General features: G+C 40.1%; 1 protein-coding gene across 2 annotated transcripts in view; it reads left to right on the forward strand.

Annotated features, from left to right (window-relative positions):
* Positions 1-13,129, forward strand: part of GLRA2 (glycine receptor alpha 2) — a 180,349-nt gene that overhangs the window by 136,514 nt on the left and 30,706 nt on the right. For both annotated transcript variants that reach the window (XM_059158385.1, XM_059158386.1), the window contains exon 8: positions 6,090-6,239. In XM_059158385.1, the coding sequence (XP_059014368.1) occupies positions 6,090-6,239 (150 nt within the window). The remainder of the gene's footprint in view (positions 1-6,089; positions 6,240-13,129) is intronic.

Raw genomic sequence — 13,129 nt, forward strand, 5'->3', positions numbered from 1 at the left:
GCACATGATTGACTCCCTCAGTAGACCATGAATTTCTCAAGTACCAGGCAGTGTTACTATGATGTATAACCTCAGGAAAAATCAGACACCACCACAGTCTAGGTCAGGGGATAGCAAATGTTTTCTGTAAAGGACCACGAAGTAAGTATTTGAGGTTTTGCAGGCCATATGGGCTCTGTCACAACTACTCAACTGTGCCATTTTAGTGTGAAAGCATCCGTAGACAATACATAAATGAATGAGTATGCCTGTGTTCCAATAAAACTTTATTTATAAAAACATGTGGTAGGTCAGACTTGACCCATAGACTATAATTCGCTGCTTCGTGACGCATGGGAATTACAGTTTCTGGAGCACGGTGTAAATGGGGTCCTCTGAAGGACCACTGGGAAGTATCAATGAGCATCTCAGTTATCCTTGTGTCTTTCGCCCCACCTCCCACCATCAGCTGCTACAGTGCCTTCCACATAGTAGGCCCTCAATGTTTATTTTCCCGAATTAAATATGCCTGGAAACATACCAACTCAGTGAGTCATAATAGCATTTTGAGAGCTTAATTACCTTCGAAAACTATTTTTTTTTTTTTTTGCAAGACTGTAGTAAAGTAGTTCAGGAAGCAATCACGTAAGCCCAAGAATCATAAAAAGAATGTGACAGGAGAAGATGTGAGCTAACAACGTCTAGGGATTAGCAGCCAAAGAGAGCGAATCTGACTTCAGAGCTGGGTAAAAGCAGCAAAAAGGCATTTCAATCCTCAGAGACCAGCACCGAGGGGCATCACATCATATGTAATAGATGTCTCACAACACCCTCTAAATCCGTGTGAATAATGCATTTAATGCCAGCACTTCAATGCTGGAAAGATGTTCATGATTTGGAGGCAACTCAGAGACCAACCAAAATGATTAAGAGACTGAAAGGACTCATTTATGAGCAGCTATAAAAGAAGCCAAATACGTGCTTGGCCTGCTGATGGCCAGAATGAGACGGGGAAAAGGTTTACAAATTACTAAATGCTGTAAACACCACGAAGGGGAGGAATGACGGTCAGCTCTACTGGACTTCGCTTGTGGTATGGACATTTACCAGGCACTGACAAATACCTCTCATTATTGGATCTTAAAACATTTATGGGCCTTCTGAATAATATATAACTGGGAATGCTGTGATTGGTAATGTTCTATTATTACAGGAGAACAGGATTGCTCCAGAAGAGCAAATATAAGACAAATTACAGGGGAACAGGATTGCTCCAGAAGAGCAAACACGAGACAAATGACTGCTTATTAAGGGAAGAAACATTCCAGGCATGCTAAGTGCGCTGAGAGAATTAAAATGCACTGACAGTCTACTCCTAGAAATATCAAATACATGCAAGTGTGGGTAATGTTACATAGCGTAGAATTGTTGAAATTTAATACAGAGATGGAAAGATGGCCCGATACTTCTGTCATTCCTACTGTCATTCGATCATTGCTTTATCCATCCATTCCATATATCTAATGCTTACTCATTATTTGCTAGGTCCTGTGCTGGTGATACAGAGATTTAATAATACACATAGCCTGTTCAAAAAAATGAATAAATAACTTGCTTATGGTCTAGTGGTGGGACCAGGGAAGTTCATGGAGTAAGAAGGGACAGGTTCAACAGAGAATGATGAAAGAGCAAAGAAAAATGGCTCCTAAACCAGAAGGGAGAAAGTAAGAAGGTTGGAGAGGCTTCCCAGACGAGCTGGCACCTGAGTCAAGTCCTGAAGGATTCTGTGAATCAGAAAGAATGAGACTGAGCATCCCAGGTAGGAAGGGTGATCTCTTCAAAGTGCTGGAAATGAGAAAGTGCTGGACCACTTTGTCACAACATGTGTGGGACTGACCAGTAGATCAGGTTGACTGAGACAAATAGTATAAAGCAGGTGGTAACCTTAAAAATAATAATTGGAATATATTAGGATCATAGGTGATTTTTTAAAAATTTTTCTTGATCTTTCTGTCTTTTCCAAAATTTCTCCATTAACAAAATCACACCCTTATGTAGACAAATAATTGCAAACATTTATATAGCACTTATTCTATGACAGATACTATTTGAAGCACTTTGCACATATTAAGTGATCTTCACCACATAGTTCTGAGATAGGTATTATTGTCCCTATTATGCAGACAAGGATGGGAAGCAGGAAGAGGTTTAACAATTTGGCAAAATGATAGAGTTAGTCAGGAACAGGGTATAGTCCTCTATTTGGGCATCTCACTCTAGAGCCTCTGCTTTTATACCCGCCGTGTTGCTATTAACTTCCCAAGTCAGAAGCCAGTTTTCTTATCATTTATTCCCATAATCCCACTCTAAAAACTGATCTGAAAAGTAATCAGAGATACAGCCAATATTTTGAGGGGGGGGAGAATATTCATAGCCCCAAAGTTTATAGTAGCAAACAATAGAACTACAAATCGCCTAGCTGCCCTGTAATACAAAATGATTCATCATGGTCTGGACCATTAAGCAAGCATGATTTAGAAGAAAGTTAAATGATGTAAGAAATACTCACTCTAAAGGTCAAAGAGAAATGTAAGATATAAACTGTATAATCCTAGTAGTGTGTTTGTACTTGGGTGGAAAGGAAATCCACCAGTCAGACTGGTATGCAATTCCAATCTTAGTTCTGCCATTTAACTAGCTCTGTGACCTTGAGTAATAATTTAACCCTTCTCTACTCCAGTTTCCTCATCAGAAATTGGGGGCAATACAGTTGTTATAATGGTTAGAAAATATAGATAAAATGCTATGAACATTGAGGTGCATAAGGCCCTTCTTTTTACTACATTCGTATCTTTGGGGTAAATACCCAGTAGTACAATTGCAGGGCCATAGAATAGGTCTATTTTTAACTTTTTGAGGAACCTCCACATTGCCTTCCAAAGTGGTTGCACCAACTTGCATTCTCACCAAGAGTGTAAGAGAGTTCCCCTTTCTCCACAACTTTTCCAACATTTGTTGTTTCTTGTCTTATTGATTTTTGCCATTCTAACTGGTGTAAGGTGGTATCTCAATGTGGTTTTGATTTGAATTTCCCTGATGGTTAATGATGATGAACACTTTTTCATGTGTCTGTTAGCCATTTGTAGATCTTCTTTGGAGAAGTGTCTGCTCATGTCTTCTGCCCTTTTTTTGACTTGACTATCTGTTTTTTGAGTGTTCACTTTGAGAAGTTCTTTATAGATCTTGGACATCAGCCCCTTGTCTGTAGTGTCATTTGCATATATATTCTCCCATTCTGTGAGTTGCCTCTTTGTTTTGACTGTTTCCTTTGTGGTGCAGAAGCTTTTTATCTTGAAGTCCCAAGAGTTCATTTTTGCTTTTGTTTCCCTTGCCTTTGGAGATGTGTCTTGAAACAAGTTGCTTGTTGTTGTGACGTGAAACAAGTCAAAGAGGTTATTGCCTATGTTCTCCTCTAGGATTTTGATGGATTCCTGTCTCACATTGAGGTCTTTCATCCACTTAGAGTTTATCTTTGTGTATGGTGTAAGAGAATGGTGGAGTTTCATTCTTCTATACATAGCTGTCCAATTTTCCCAGCACCATTTATTGAAGAGACTGTCTTTTTTCCACTGGATATTTTTTCCCACTTTGTCGAAGATTATTTGACCATAGACTTGTGGGTCCATATCATGGCTCTCTTTTCTGTTCCACTGGTCTATGTGTCTGTTTTTGTGCCACTACCATGCTGTCTTGGTATTCATAGCTCTGTAATATAGCTTGAAATCACGCAACGTGATGCCCCCAGCTCTATTTTTCAACATTTCCTTGGTGATTCAGAGTCTTTTCTGGTTCCATACAAATTTTAGGATTGTCTGTTCCAGCATTTTAAAAAATGCCATTGGAATTTTGATTGGGATGGTGTTGAAAGTATAGATTGCTCTGGGCAGCATAGTCATTTTAACAATGTTTTATTCTTCTGACCCATGAGCATGGACTGCTCTTCCATCTTTTTATGTCTTCTTCAGTGTCTTTCATGAGTGTTCTGCAGTTCCTCGAGTATAGATCCTTTACCTCTTTGGTTAGGTTTATTCCTAGGTATCTTACAGTTCTTGGTGCTATAGTAAGTGGAATCAATTCTCTAATTTCTCTTTCTACAGTTTCATTTTTAGTGCATAAGAAAGCAACTAGTTTCTGTGCACTAATTTTGTATCTTGCCACATTACTGAATTGCTGTATGAGTTCTAGTAATTTGGGGGTGGAGACTTTTGGGTTTTCCACATAGAGCATTATGTCATCTGCAGCAATGTTCACAATAGCCAAAATGTGGAAAGAGCCAAGATGCCCTTCAATAGATGAATGGATAAAGAAGATGTGGCCCATATACACAATGGAGTATTACTCAGCCATCAGAAAGGATGAATACCCAACTTTTGCATCAGCAGGGATGAAACTGAAGGGGATTATGCCGAGTGAAATAAGTCAAGCAGGGAAAAACAGTTATCCTGTGGTTTCAATTATTTGTGGAACATAAGGAATAGCATGGAGGACATTAGGAGAAGAAAGGGAAAAATGAAGGGGGAGAAAACTGGAGTGGGAAGTGAACCATGAGAGACTGTGGACTCTGGGAAACAAACTGAGGGTTTTAGAGGGGAGGAGAGTGGAGGGATGGGTGAGCCGGTGATGGGTATGAAGGAGGCACGGACTGCACGGAGCACTGGGTGTTATATGCAAACAATGAATCATGGAACCCTACATCAAAAACTAATGATGTACTGTATGGTAACTAACATAACACAATAAAAAAAGTTTTGAAAAATGTTTATAATACTGGTTGGTAAACACTCAGTGGCTGATATAAAAATATTTGGAAACCCTATTTAAAAGTTAGATCTAGGGGTGCCTGGGTGGCTCAGTTGGCTAAGCGTCGGACTCTTGGTTTTGGCTCAGGTTATGATCTCAGGCTCATTAGGATTGAGTCCTTCAGTAACTCCCCCCTCAGCAGGAAGTCTGCTTCTCTCCCTGTTCCTCTGCCCTTCCAATGCTTGTGTGCTTTCCCTTTCTCTCTCTCAACTAGATAAATCTTTTTTTAAAAATTTCAGAGTTAGATAGTATACATTCAGCTAACAGTTTGATAAGCATCCTTTGTAGTCTGGGGTCTAGGAGGTTACAACACCATCTAGTAATTTTAAAAAATAAGTGGAAATGAGGTGAGATGAGGGGCACTTTCCATTACAAGTAAAACCTGTTTGCTTCCAGAATCCCATTTCTCAAATGTTAAGGTATACTAAACACTCAGCCAACCACTGAAGTGTAATAAAATTTGCTTTTTAACCAGATCCCTTCCCAAGACCAGAGCCTTGATGTTTTATTTGGGTTGGATATTTTTTAATTGTGATAGCTTAAAAGTATTTAGAAGTGGGTATTCATTGTCAGGATCAATAGAATGATGGAAATTACCAATGGCTATTGGAAGGGCCCCAAACCACACATAACTTATTTTTCATCCAGGTTTTGGGATTACCTTAATTATAGTAGTTTTTTTTTTTAAGATTTTATTTATTTATTTGATAGAGAGAGATGACAAGCAGGCAGAGAGGCAGGCAGAGAGAAAGGAGGAAGCTGGCTCCCTGCTGAACAGAGAGCCTGATGTGGGGCTCCATCCCAGGACCCTGAGACCATGACCTGAGCCGAAGGCAGTGGCTTAACCCACTGAGCCACCCAGGTGCCCCTTAATTATAGTAGTTTTTAAATATTAAAGGGAAAATGGAAAGAAATAAACAGGTTCAAAATTTTGGTGTTTTTTTTTTTTTTTTCCACTAAGGAAATTCTTATAGTCATCTTTGGAGCTGGTCTCAAGGATGAGGCTACTCGAGCAGATGGGCTAGACTGGGAGAGATGGAACAAGGGCCTGGGGCAAAGGGCATGTCATTTTCACTGCTCAGCCCCAAGTCTGCAAGCAGAATGGAAAATGCTTAAGCACTCTCTTAAGGAAAGGAGAGAAAATCCTTGATGAAGGAAAATGAGGTATTCTGCTTCTCACAACACAAGGAATCCGCTTTCTCCACAACTTTTCACAGTGCCCCCCTCCTCTCTCTTTCTCTCTCTTTCAGGTCTCCTATGTGAAAGCGATTGACATCTGGATGGCGGTGTGCCTTCTGTTTGTGTTTGCAGCCTTGCTGGAGTATGCAGCAGTGAACTTTGTCTCCAGGCAACACAAGGAGTTTCTGCGGCTCCGGAGAAGACAGAAGAGACAGAATAAGGTACAGCTGATCCTTAGCACAGACAAAGTCAGGTAGAGCTTGACGTAGTTACCGAGGCAATGGAATTCAGAAATGAGAATACATAATAAGTAAGAGGCTAAGGTTCCTTTTGGTCCTGAGGTGTCCTACAATACTGAATTAGTGCTCAGGTCAGTCCTTTAAAATTGGGCCAGGGTTGTCGCATTTAGCAAATAAAAACATGAGGCATGCAGTTAAGCTTGAATTTTAGATCAACAAATAGCATTTGGTAGAAAGATGTCACAAGTATTGCATGGGAGATACTTACATTAATAAATTATTTGTTGATCGGAAATTAAGATTTAGCTGGGAGCTCTGTGTTTTATCAATCAACTCTAATTGGAGATATATACTCAATTTGACACAACTGCTTTAAAATCCTGTTGTTCTGAACATTAATAATTTGTGTGTATGTGACCTTGTGTACATAACTGCCTTAACTGACTTTCTCATCAGTTGCTCTGGTTTTATGTAAATAAGGTCCCTAACTGGGTTGGTTACAACTTGATAAATCTAGTCAAACTGATCTCATCATCTCGACTTAAACTTAGTGTATAAACCCAAATTCTACACCATCCATATGTTTGAGGTTTCAAATAGATGCTCAAAATCAGTTACTCCGTGGTTCCTAAACTTGCCTACCCATTTAAATAGCCTGCAGATCTTTAAAAATCCCACACTTTGGCCACACCCAACAGCAATGAAATCCCAGTCTTGAAATGGGGCACAGGAGTCAGGGTTTCTGAAGCTCCCACCCAGGGAATTTCAGTGTCTGTACATGTTGGAAAAGCACTACTCTGGCTTGTGATCCAATTTCATACGGGACACCAGGAGGCTTGCAGTTTTCGGTTTCAGTTACAGATTCTGGGAGAAAAACATGTCCTTTGATATGGAGGATCCCAGTGCCTGTAACTATGTCACTAGACGACTGAAGTTAAAATTTTATATACAGGAAATGACAGTTCCCCTAAAATTTGAGAAATTAAACTTGTTATTAAAGCCATAGTTAAATACTACTCTGTTGCAACAAAACAAAACAAAAAATGTTACACTGTCAATCTTAATGCTTGCAAATACCTAGTTGCAAAGCTAAATGTTTATTGTGGTTTAGATTTTGGTTGCATTGAGGAGCTTGTATGCCTATGAGCTCACGGAGTCCTGACCTCACCTACCAAAATGTTTCTCGCACATATTCTATACTGGTATCTGGCTGGTTGTCCTGTTTCTCTTCTCCACCTTTTAGGAATATTTTGTCCTACCACAGCCCAGGGAGACAGACACATTCTTTTTTTTGTACATTGTTGAGCATCAAGCCTTACTCCACTTTCTCCTCCTTGCCCCCTTGTTGATGATAACCATTTCTTCAACCTCATCCACAGGAGTCTGCACAAAGTGGCACTTGTGCCACCCAGAAAATTATGGGAATATGAGGGCATTTTGGCACATAAACTGCATTCCCAGAATTCCATGGCTTAGTGTAGTAGATGGCCACTGACTGTATATTCTCCTGGACCAAAAATGGAAAATGAGTTTCATTTTGCTTCCCAATTCTAAATAATTGATAGGATTTCCTTGGAATGCTATGTGGAAGATTCTTAGGCTCTGTCTGTGTCTTATGATAAGAGTCACATGAAGCGCTTGTTAAAAGTAGATTCTCGGGGTGCTGGGTGGCTCAGTGGGTTAAAGCCTCTGCCTTTGGCTCAGGTCATGATCTTAGGGTCCTGGGATCGAGCCCCGCATCGGGCTCTCTGTTCAGCGGGGAGCCTGCTTCCCCATCTCTCTCTGCCTGCCTCTCTGCCTACTTGTAATCTGTTTGTCAGATAAATAAATAAAAAATCTTTAAAATAAAAAAGTAGATTCTCATATAGATTCCTAAACCTACTAATCAAAGTCTGCAAGGGGAGGTCACTAAGAATTAGTACTTTTCACAAGAGTCCCAGATGAGTCATATTATAGGTTTGCAGAAACCTGAGCAGTACTTAGAGCAGGCAGGAGAAAGTAACACGAGGTTGGAGGAATAGGTGATTTCAGATTCTTATAGGAATTTGCAGGCCAGTATAATGGATTTTATACTAACTGACTGGAATCCACAAATTAGTTTCAGCATAGCAAATACCAGGATATCAAGTGGATGGTCCATGGGGTCAAGCATAGCAGCAACAGATAAGTTAAGAGGCTACTGTAGAAATCTTCCAATCTATGAGCATGCAATGTCTTTCCATTTCTTTGTGTCATCTTCCATTTTGTTCATCAGTGGTTTTTAGTTTTCAGTGTACAGATCTCCCACCTCTTTGGTTTGGTTTATTCCTAGCTATCTTACAGTTTTTGGTGCAGTTGTAAATGGGATTAGTTAATTTCGCTTTCTGCTACTTCATTATTGGTGTATAGAAGTGCAATAGATTTCTGTACGTGGATTTGGTATCCTGTGAGTTTACTAAGTTCATTTATCACTTCCAGCAGTTTTGGTGGTTTTTTTTGGTGGAGTCTTTTGGATTTTCTATATAGTATCATGTCATCTGCAAATAGTGCAAGTTTTGCTTTTTATTTCTTTATTACCGATTTGGATGCCTTTTCTTTCTTTTTGCTGTCTGATTACTGTGGCTAGGACTTCTAGTAATGTGCTGAATAAAAGTGGTGAGAATAGACATCCTTGTCTTGTTCCTGGCCTTAAGGGAAAAGCTCTTACTTTTTCCTCATTGAGGATGATGTCAGCTGTGGGTTTTCATAGATGGCCTTAATTAGGTTGAGGTATGTTCCCTCTAAACCTACTTTGTTGGCTTCTTTTATTTATTTATTTATTTATTTGTTAGTCATGAATGGATGTTGTGCCTTGTCAAATGCCTTTTCTCTATTGAAATGATCATATGGTTTTTATCCTTTCTCTTATTGATGTATCACATTGATTGATTTGCAAATATTGAACCACCCTTACAAACCCCAATTAAATCCCACTTGATCATGGTGAATGATTTTTTTAATGTATTGTTGAATTCCGTTTGCTAGTATTTTGGTGAGGATTTTTACATCTATGTTCATCAGGGATATTGGCCTGTAGTTCTCTTTTTTAGGGGTGTCATTATTTGGTTTTGGTATCCAGGTAATATTGGCCTCATAGAATGAATTTGGAAGCTTTCCTTCTCTTTCTATTTTTTGGAATAGCTTGAAGAGAATAGATATTCAACAACACAAGAAACAAACAGGTGTTGGCGAGGATTTGGAGAAAAAAGAATACTTGTGCCCTGTTGGTGGGACTGCAAACGGGTGCAGTCGCTATGAAAAAGAGTATGGCGATTCCTCAAAAACTTAAAGATAGGACCACCCTACAATCCAGCAATTGCACTGCTGGGTATTTACCCAAAGAATACAAAAATACCAATTCAAAGGGATACATGAACCTTTATGTTGATAGCAGTATGATTTATAATAGCCAAGATATGGAAACAGCCTGTGTTCCATTGATTGATGAATAGATTAAAAAAAAAAGTCTCTCTCTCTCTCTCTCACACACACACACAGGAATATTATTCAGCCATAAAAATAACAAAATCTTGCCAATTGCAATGACATGGATGGAGCTAGAGAGTATTATGCTAAGTGAAAGAAGTCGGAGAAAGACAAATACCATATAATTTCACTCATATATGAAATTTAAGAAACAACAAACGAGCAAAGGAAAAAGAAAGAGAGAGACCAAGCAGGAAATAAACTCAATTACAGAAAGCAAACTGATGGTTATCAGAAGGGAGGTGGGTGGGTGGGGATGGGTAAAATAAGTGATGGGGTTTAAGGAGTGCACGCGTCATGATGAGCACTGGGTGATGTATGGAATTGTTGAATAACTACATTGTACATGTGAAACTAATAAAACACTGTAGGTTTAAAAAAGACAATTGAGGAGCTGGAGGAGAGGAAGGGAAAGTGGGAGGGAGAGCAGGGGAGTTAAGGGTGCTTGGAGGGACTGGTAGTGATGAACCAGGGAGTCTAAGGTAGGTAAAGTGAGAACATGTAGGAGACACTGGCTACACACAGAGTGTCCATTTCACTGAGGTCAATGAAATGCTGAAATAAGAATATTAAAATAGCTGTGTGGGAAGGACAGGAGCCAGTGGTGAGTGGGAGAAAGAAATGCTCAAAAATCAAGATTTCACAGGAAGTAAAGACAAGGATAAAGGTATGACTGTGAGTACACGGCCAAGGTCCAGCAGAGGAAAAATTGAAGGTGAGGCAGTCCAGGAATTAGAAGGCCAATGATGGAGCCAATTATCCATTTGATTACGGAAGACCCTCCACAAAAGGTGGCCTTCATGGGTATTGAGTTGATAATGAAAGTGTTCCTAAAGTTATCAACTACTAAGGGAAGGAGGCTGGTAGATGACATCAGTGATGAAGGAAACCAGTGGTGAAGTCGAATGAACTCGACTTCAGTTCCAGAGGACCTGGGGTCAAGTAAGGAAGAAAGCAAGATCGTTTGGGCACAGCAAAGTGGAGCAAGAAAGACACCTGAGATGGCAGACGGTGGTGGACATTAGGGGGAGACTCCTTAGAAATGCCAGCTGGCATCCGTAGTCACTGCTTTGTTGAGAAATCCAAGTTTAGATGTTTTGCATGGAGATATTCTGGAGTTTGACTATGCATCTCAAAATGGCCACTCAAAATCCAAAGCTTAATTAACAAATTTAAGATGTGAGAAGGAGGTGGGAAACAAAACAAATCATGTTTGGACCTTTGCAGTCAAGGCTCTTATTTTCATTGACAATTAAATATGGTGTGTGGGGGGAGATTAGGAGACATTTCCAATTATGTGCACCTTAGAAAACGGCATCTGTTTTCTCTAAGGCAGCACATTAAGTTTTTTAAGTCTGAACCACGTTTTGAAAAAAAAAATGATAATAAGAACTAACGCTGCTTGAAGGCTTACTGTATATGAGGCGCTGTTTTAGGCAACTTCCATACAGTAATTGGTTTAATCCCCACAACGACTAGATGAGTACTGTGATCATACAGCCCAGCTTACTGTGCAAAGTCCTGCTCTTGCATATTGTCCTGCTGCCTTGGTGTAATTTAGCATTTGTTATGGATTATTCATTTTAAACAAATTATTAATAGTTGCCTTGAAACAAAATGAAATGGCTGTGGTCGACCTCTATATCCGTTTTCTGTCTTGCCGTCATCTTCTGGGATGGGGGCGCACATGTACAGTGGACGAGTTCTCACTTTAACATGCCGTAAAATCTAAAACATAACCGTCCCTATCTCTAGCTTCTTTTCTTGACTCTTTCCAGAAGCAATGCCATATCACTCTCTTTTCAGGATAACTCAAGGGGAGCTTGCTGATATCAAAATGGAGTACACTTACTTGGACACAAGAGACTGGGGGTAAAGGAGTCTTTCTTTTGGCCTTTGTCAGTAAGGGGGCACTGCTCTCCTGCTGGCCACTTGGGATGTCAGCTTTGGTCTATGACATGGCACACAAAATCCATGACACCACTAGGCCACCACTTGGTGGGGTCAGTGGAACACGTGGAAAATCATAGTTTCAATGGACAAAAAAAACAAAACAGAGGCTGAGCAGTCTTGCTGTTGAACCTCTGGAGAGCTCACAGCTGAATGTTTCTGTCATTTTTGCAGGATAACTTTGTTTGAGGATGCATTTTTATTTTGTAATAAAATCAGAGAGTTGTATTATCTGTTAGGCCATTTTCCACTCTCATAATTGCCCTTGTTTGGCTAAATTATGTGGTCATCCCGTCAATAATGAAGGCAGTATTCTTATCTCCATCTTACAGATGGAGAGAAAACTAAAGCCACACATGCAGGAAGTCTGGTTCCAGAGTCCCTGACCTCAACTGCTACTGCTCAGACTTCGCATTTTAGATCTTACATTATGATCCAGTCTCTCTCTCTCTGAGTCACAGACGTACTTGAAACAAACACCTCTAATGCACTCTAATGGTCTATTCAGTTTTTTAAGTACAGATAGGATTAGGGTAAGGCAAGTGAGGTGAGCACAGAAGTACAGGGTTAGATGCTGGTTTTATCAGAAATTTGGTATTTTGTTCACCCTGGATTTTGTTCACTAACAATGAAGTTTTTGCATGAAAAGATTGACCTGGAGCACTGGGGTTGTGGCACCCCTTACACTTTGCACCTGAGTGAGGCCTCACCATGCCCTAGTTCTGTCCCAGCTAGGCATGAACCACTAAATTCTCACAGACCCTAATGGGTTGTAGCCTGTTAAAACAAAAACACTATTTTTATTTTTTTTTAAGATTTTATTTGAAAGAGAGAGAGAGCGTGCGCACTAACAGGGAGGGGCAGAGGGAAAAAGAGAAGCAGACTCCCCACTGAGCAGGGGACTGCCCCCACGCCTGGCGCCAAACACACACAGAGGACTGGATCCAGGGACTCCAGGATCATGACTTGAGCCGAAGGCAGATGCTTAACTGACAAAGCCACCCAGGTGCCCCTAAAACCTTCATTTTTAAAAGTTCAATATTCCCAATGAAAAGAAGTCACTGGGGAACTGACCTCTGCAGCAGAATACAGGCTGATTATTTAGAAGGTATAAGAAAAAAACCAGGAGCAAATCATTTTCCAAAGTGACACTGACATTAAGACGTATTCAAGGAAGATATTTGAGAGAATGCCTCAGATTACATTTACTTGCATGGGAAGAATGCCTGCTCTTTACTAAGCAATGAAGTTATGGAATAGGGTCACTTTCAAGGAGGGGCCAGGCAGTCTGTGGCTAGGTCTAGATGCTTAGGTTATCTTTTCTACATCTCACAAAGCAGCCACTGTCACTTTTACCAAAGCAGAGTTTCTCAGAAACAATCAAAGCCACATCTTCAACTGAAAGAACATACAAATCC

Source organism: Mustela lutreola, chromosome X (genome assembly GCF_030435805.1).
Source record: "Mustela lutreola isolate mMusLut2 chromosome X, mMusLut2.pri, whole genome shotgun sequence".
Classification (NCBI taxonomy): Eukaryota; Metazoa; Chordata; class Mammalia; order Carnivora; family Mustelidae; genus Mustela; species Mustela lutreola.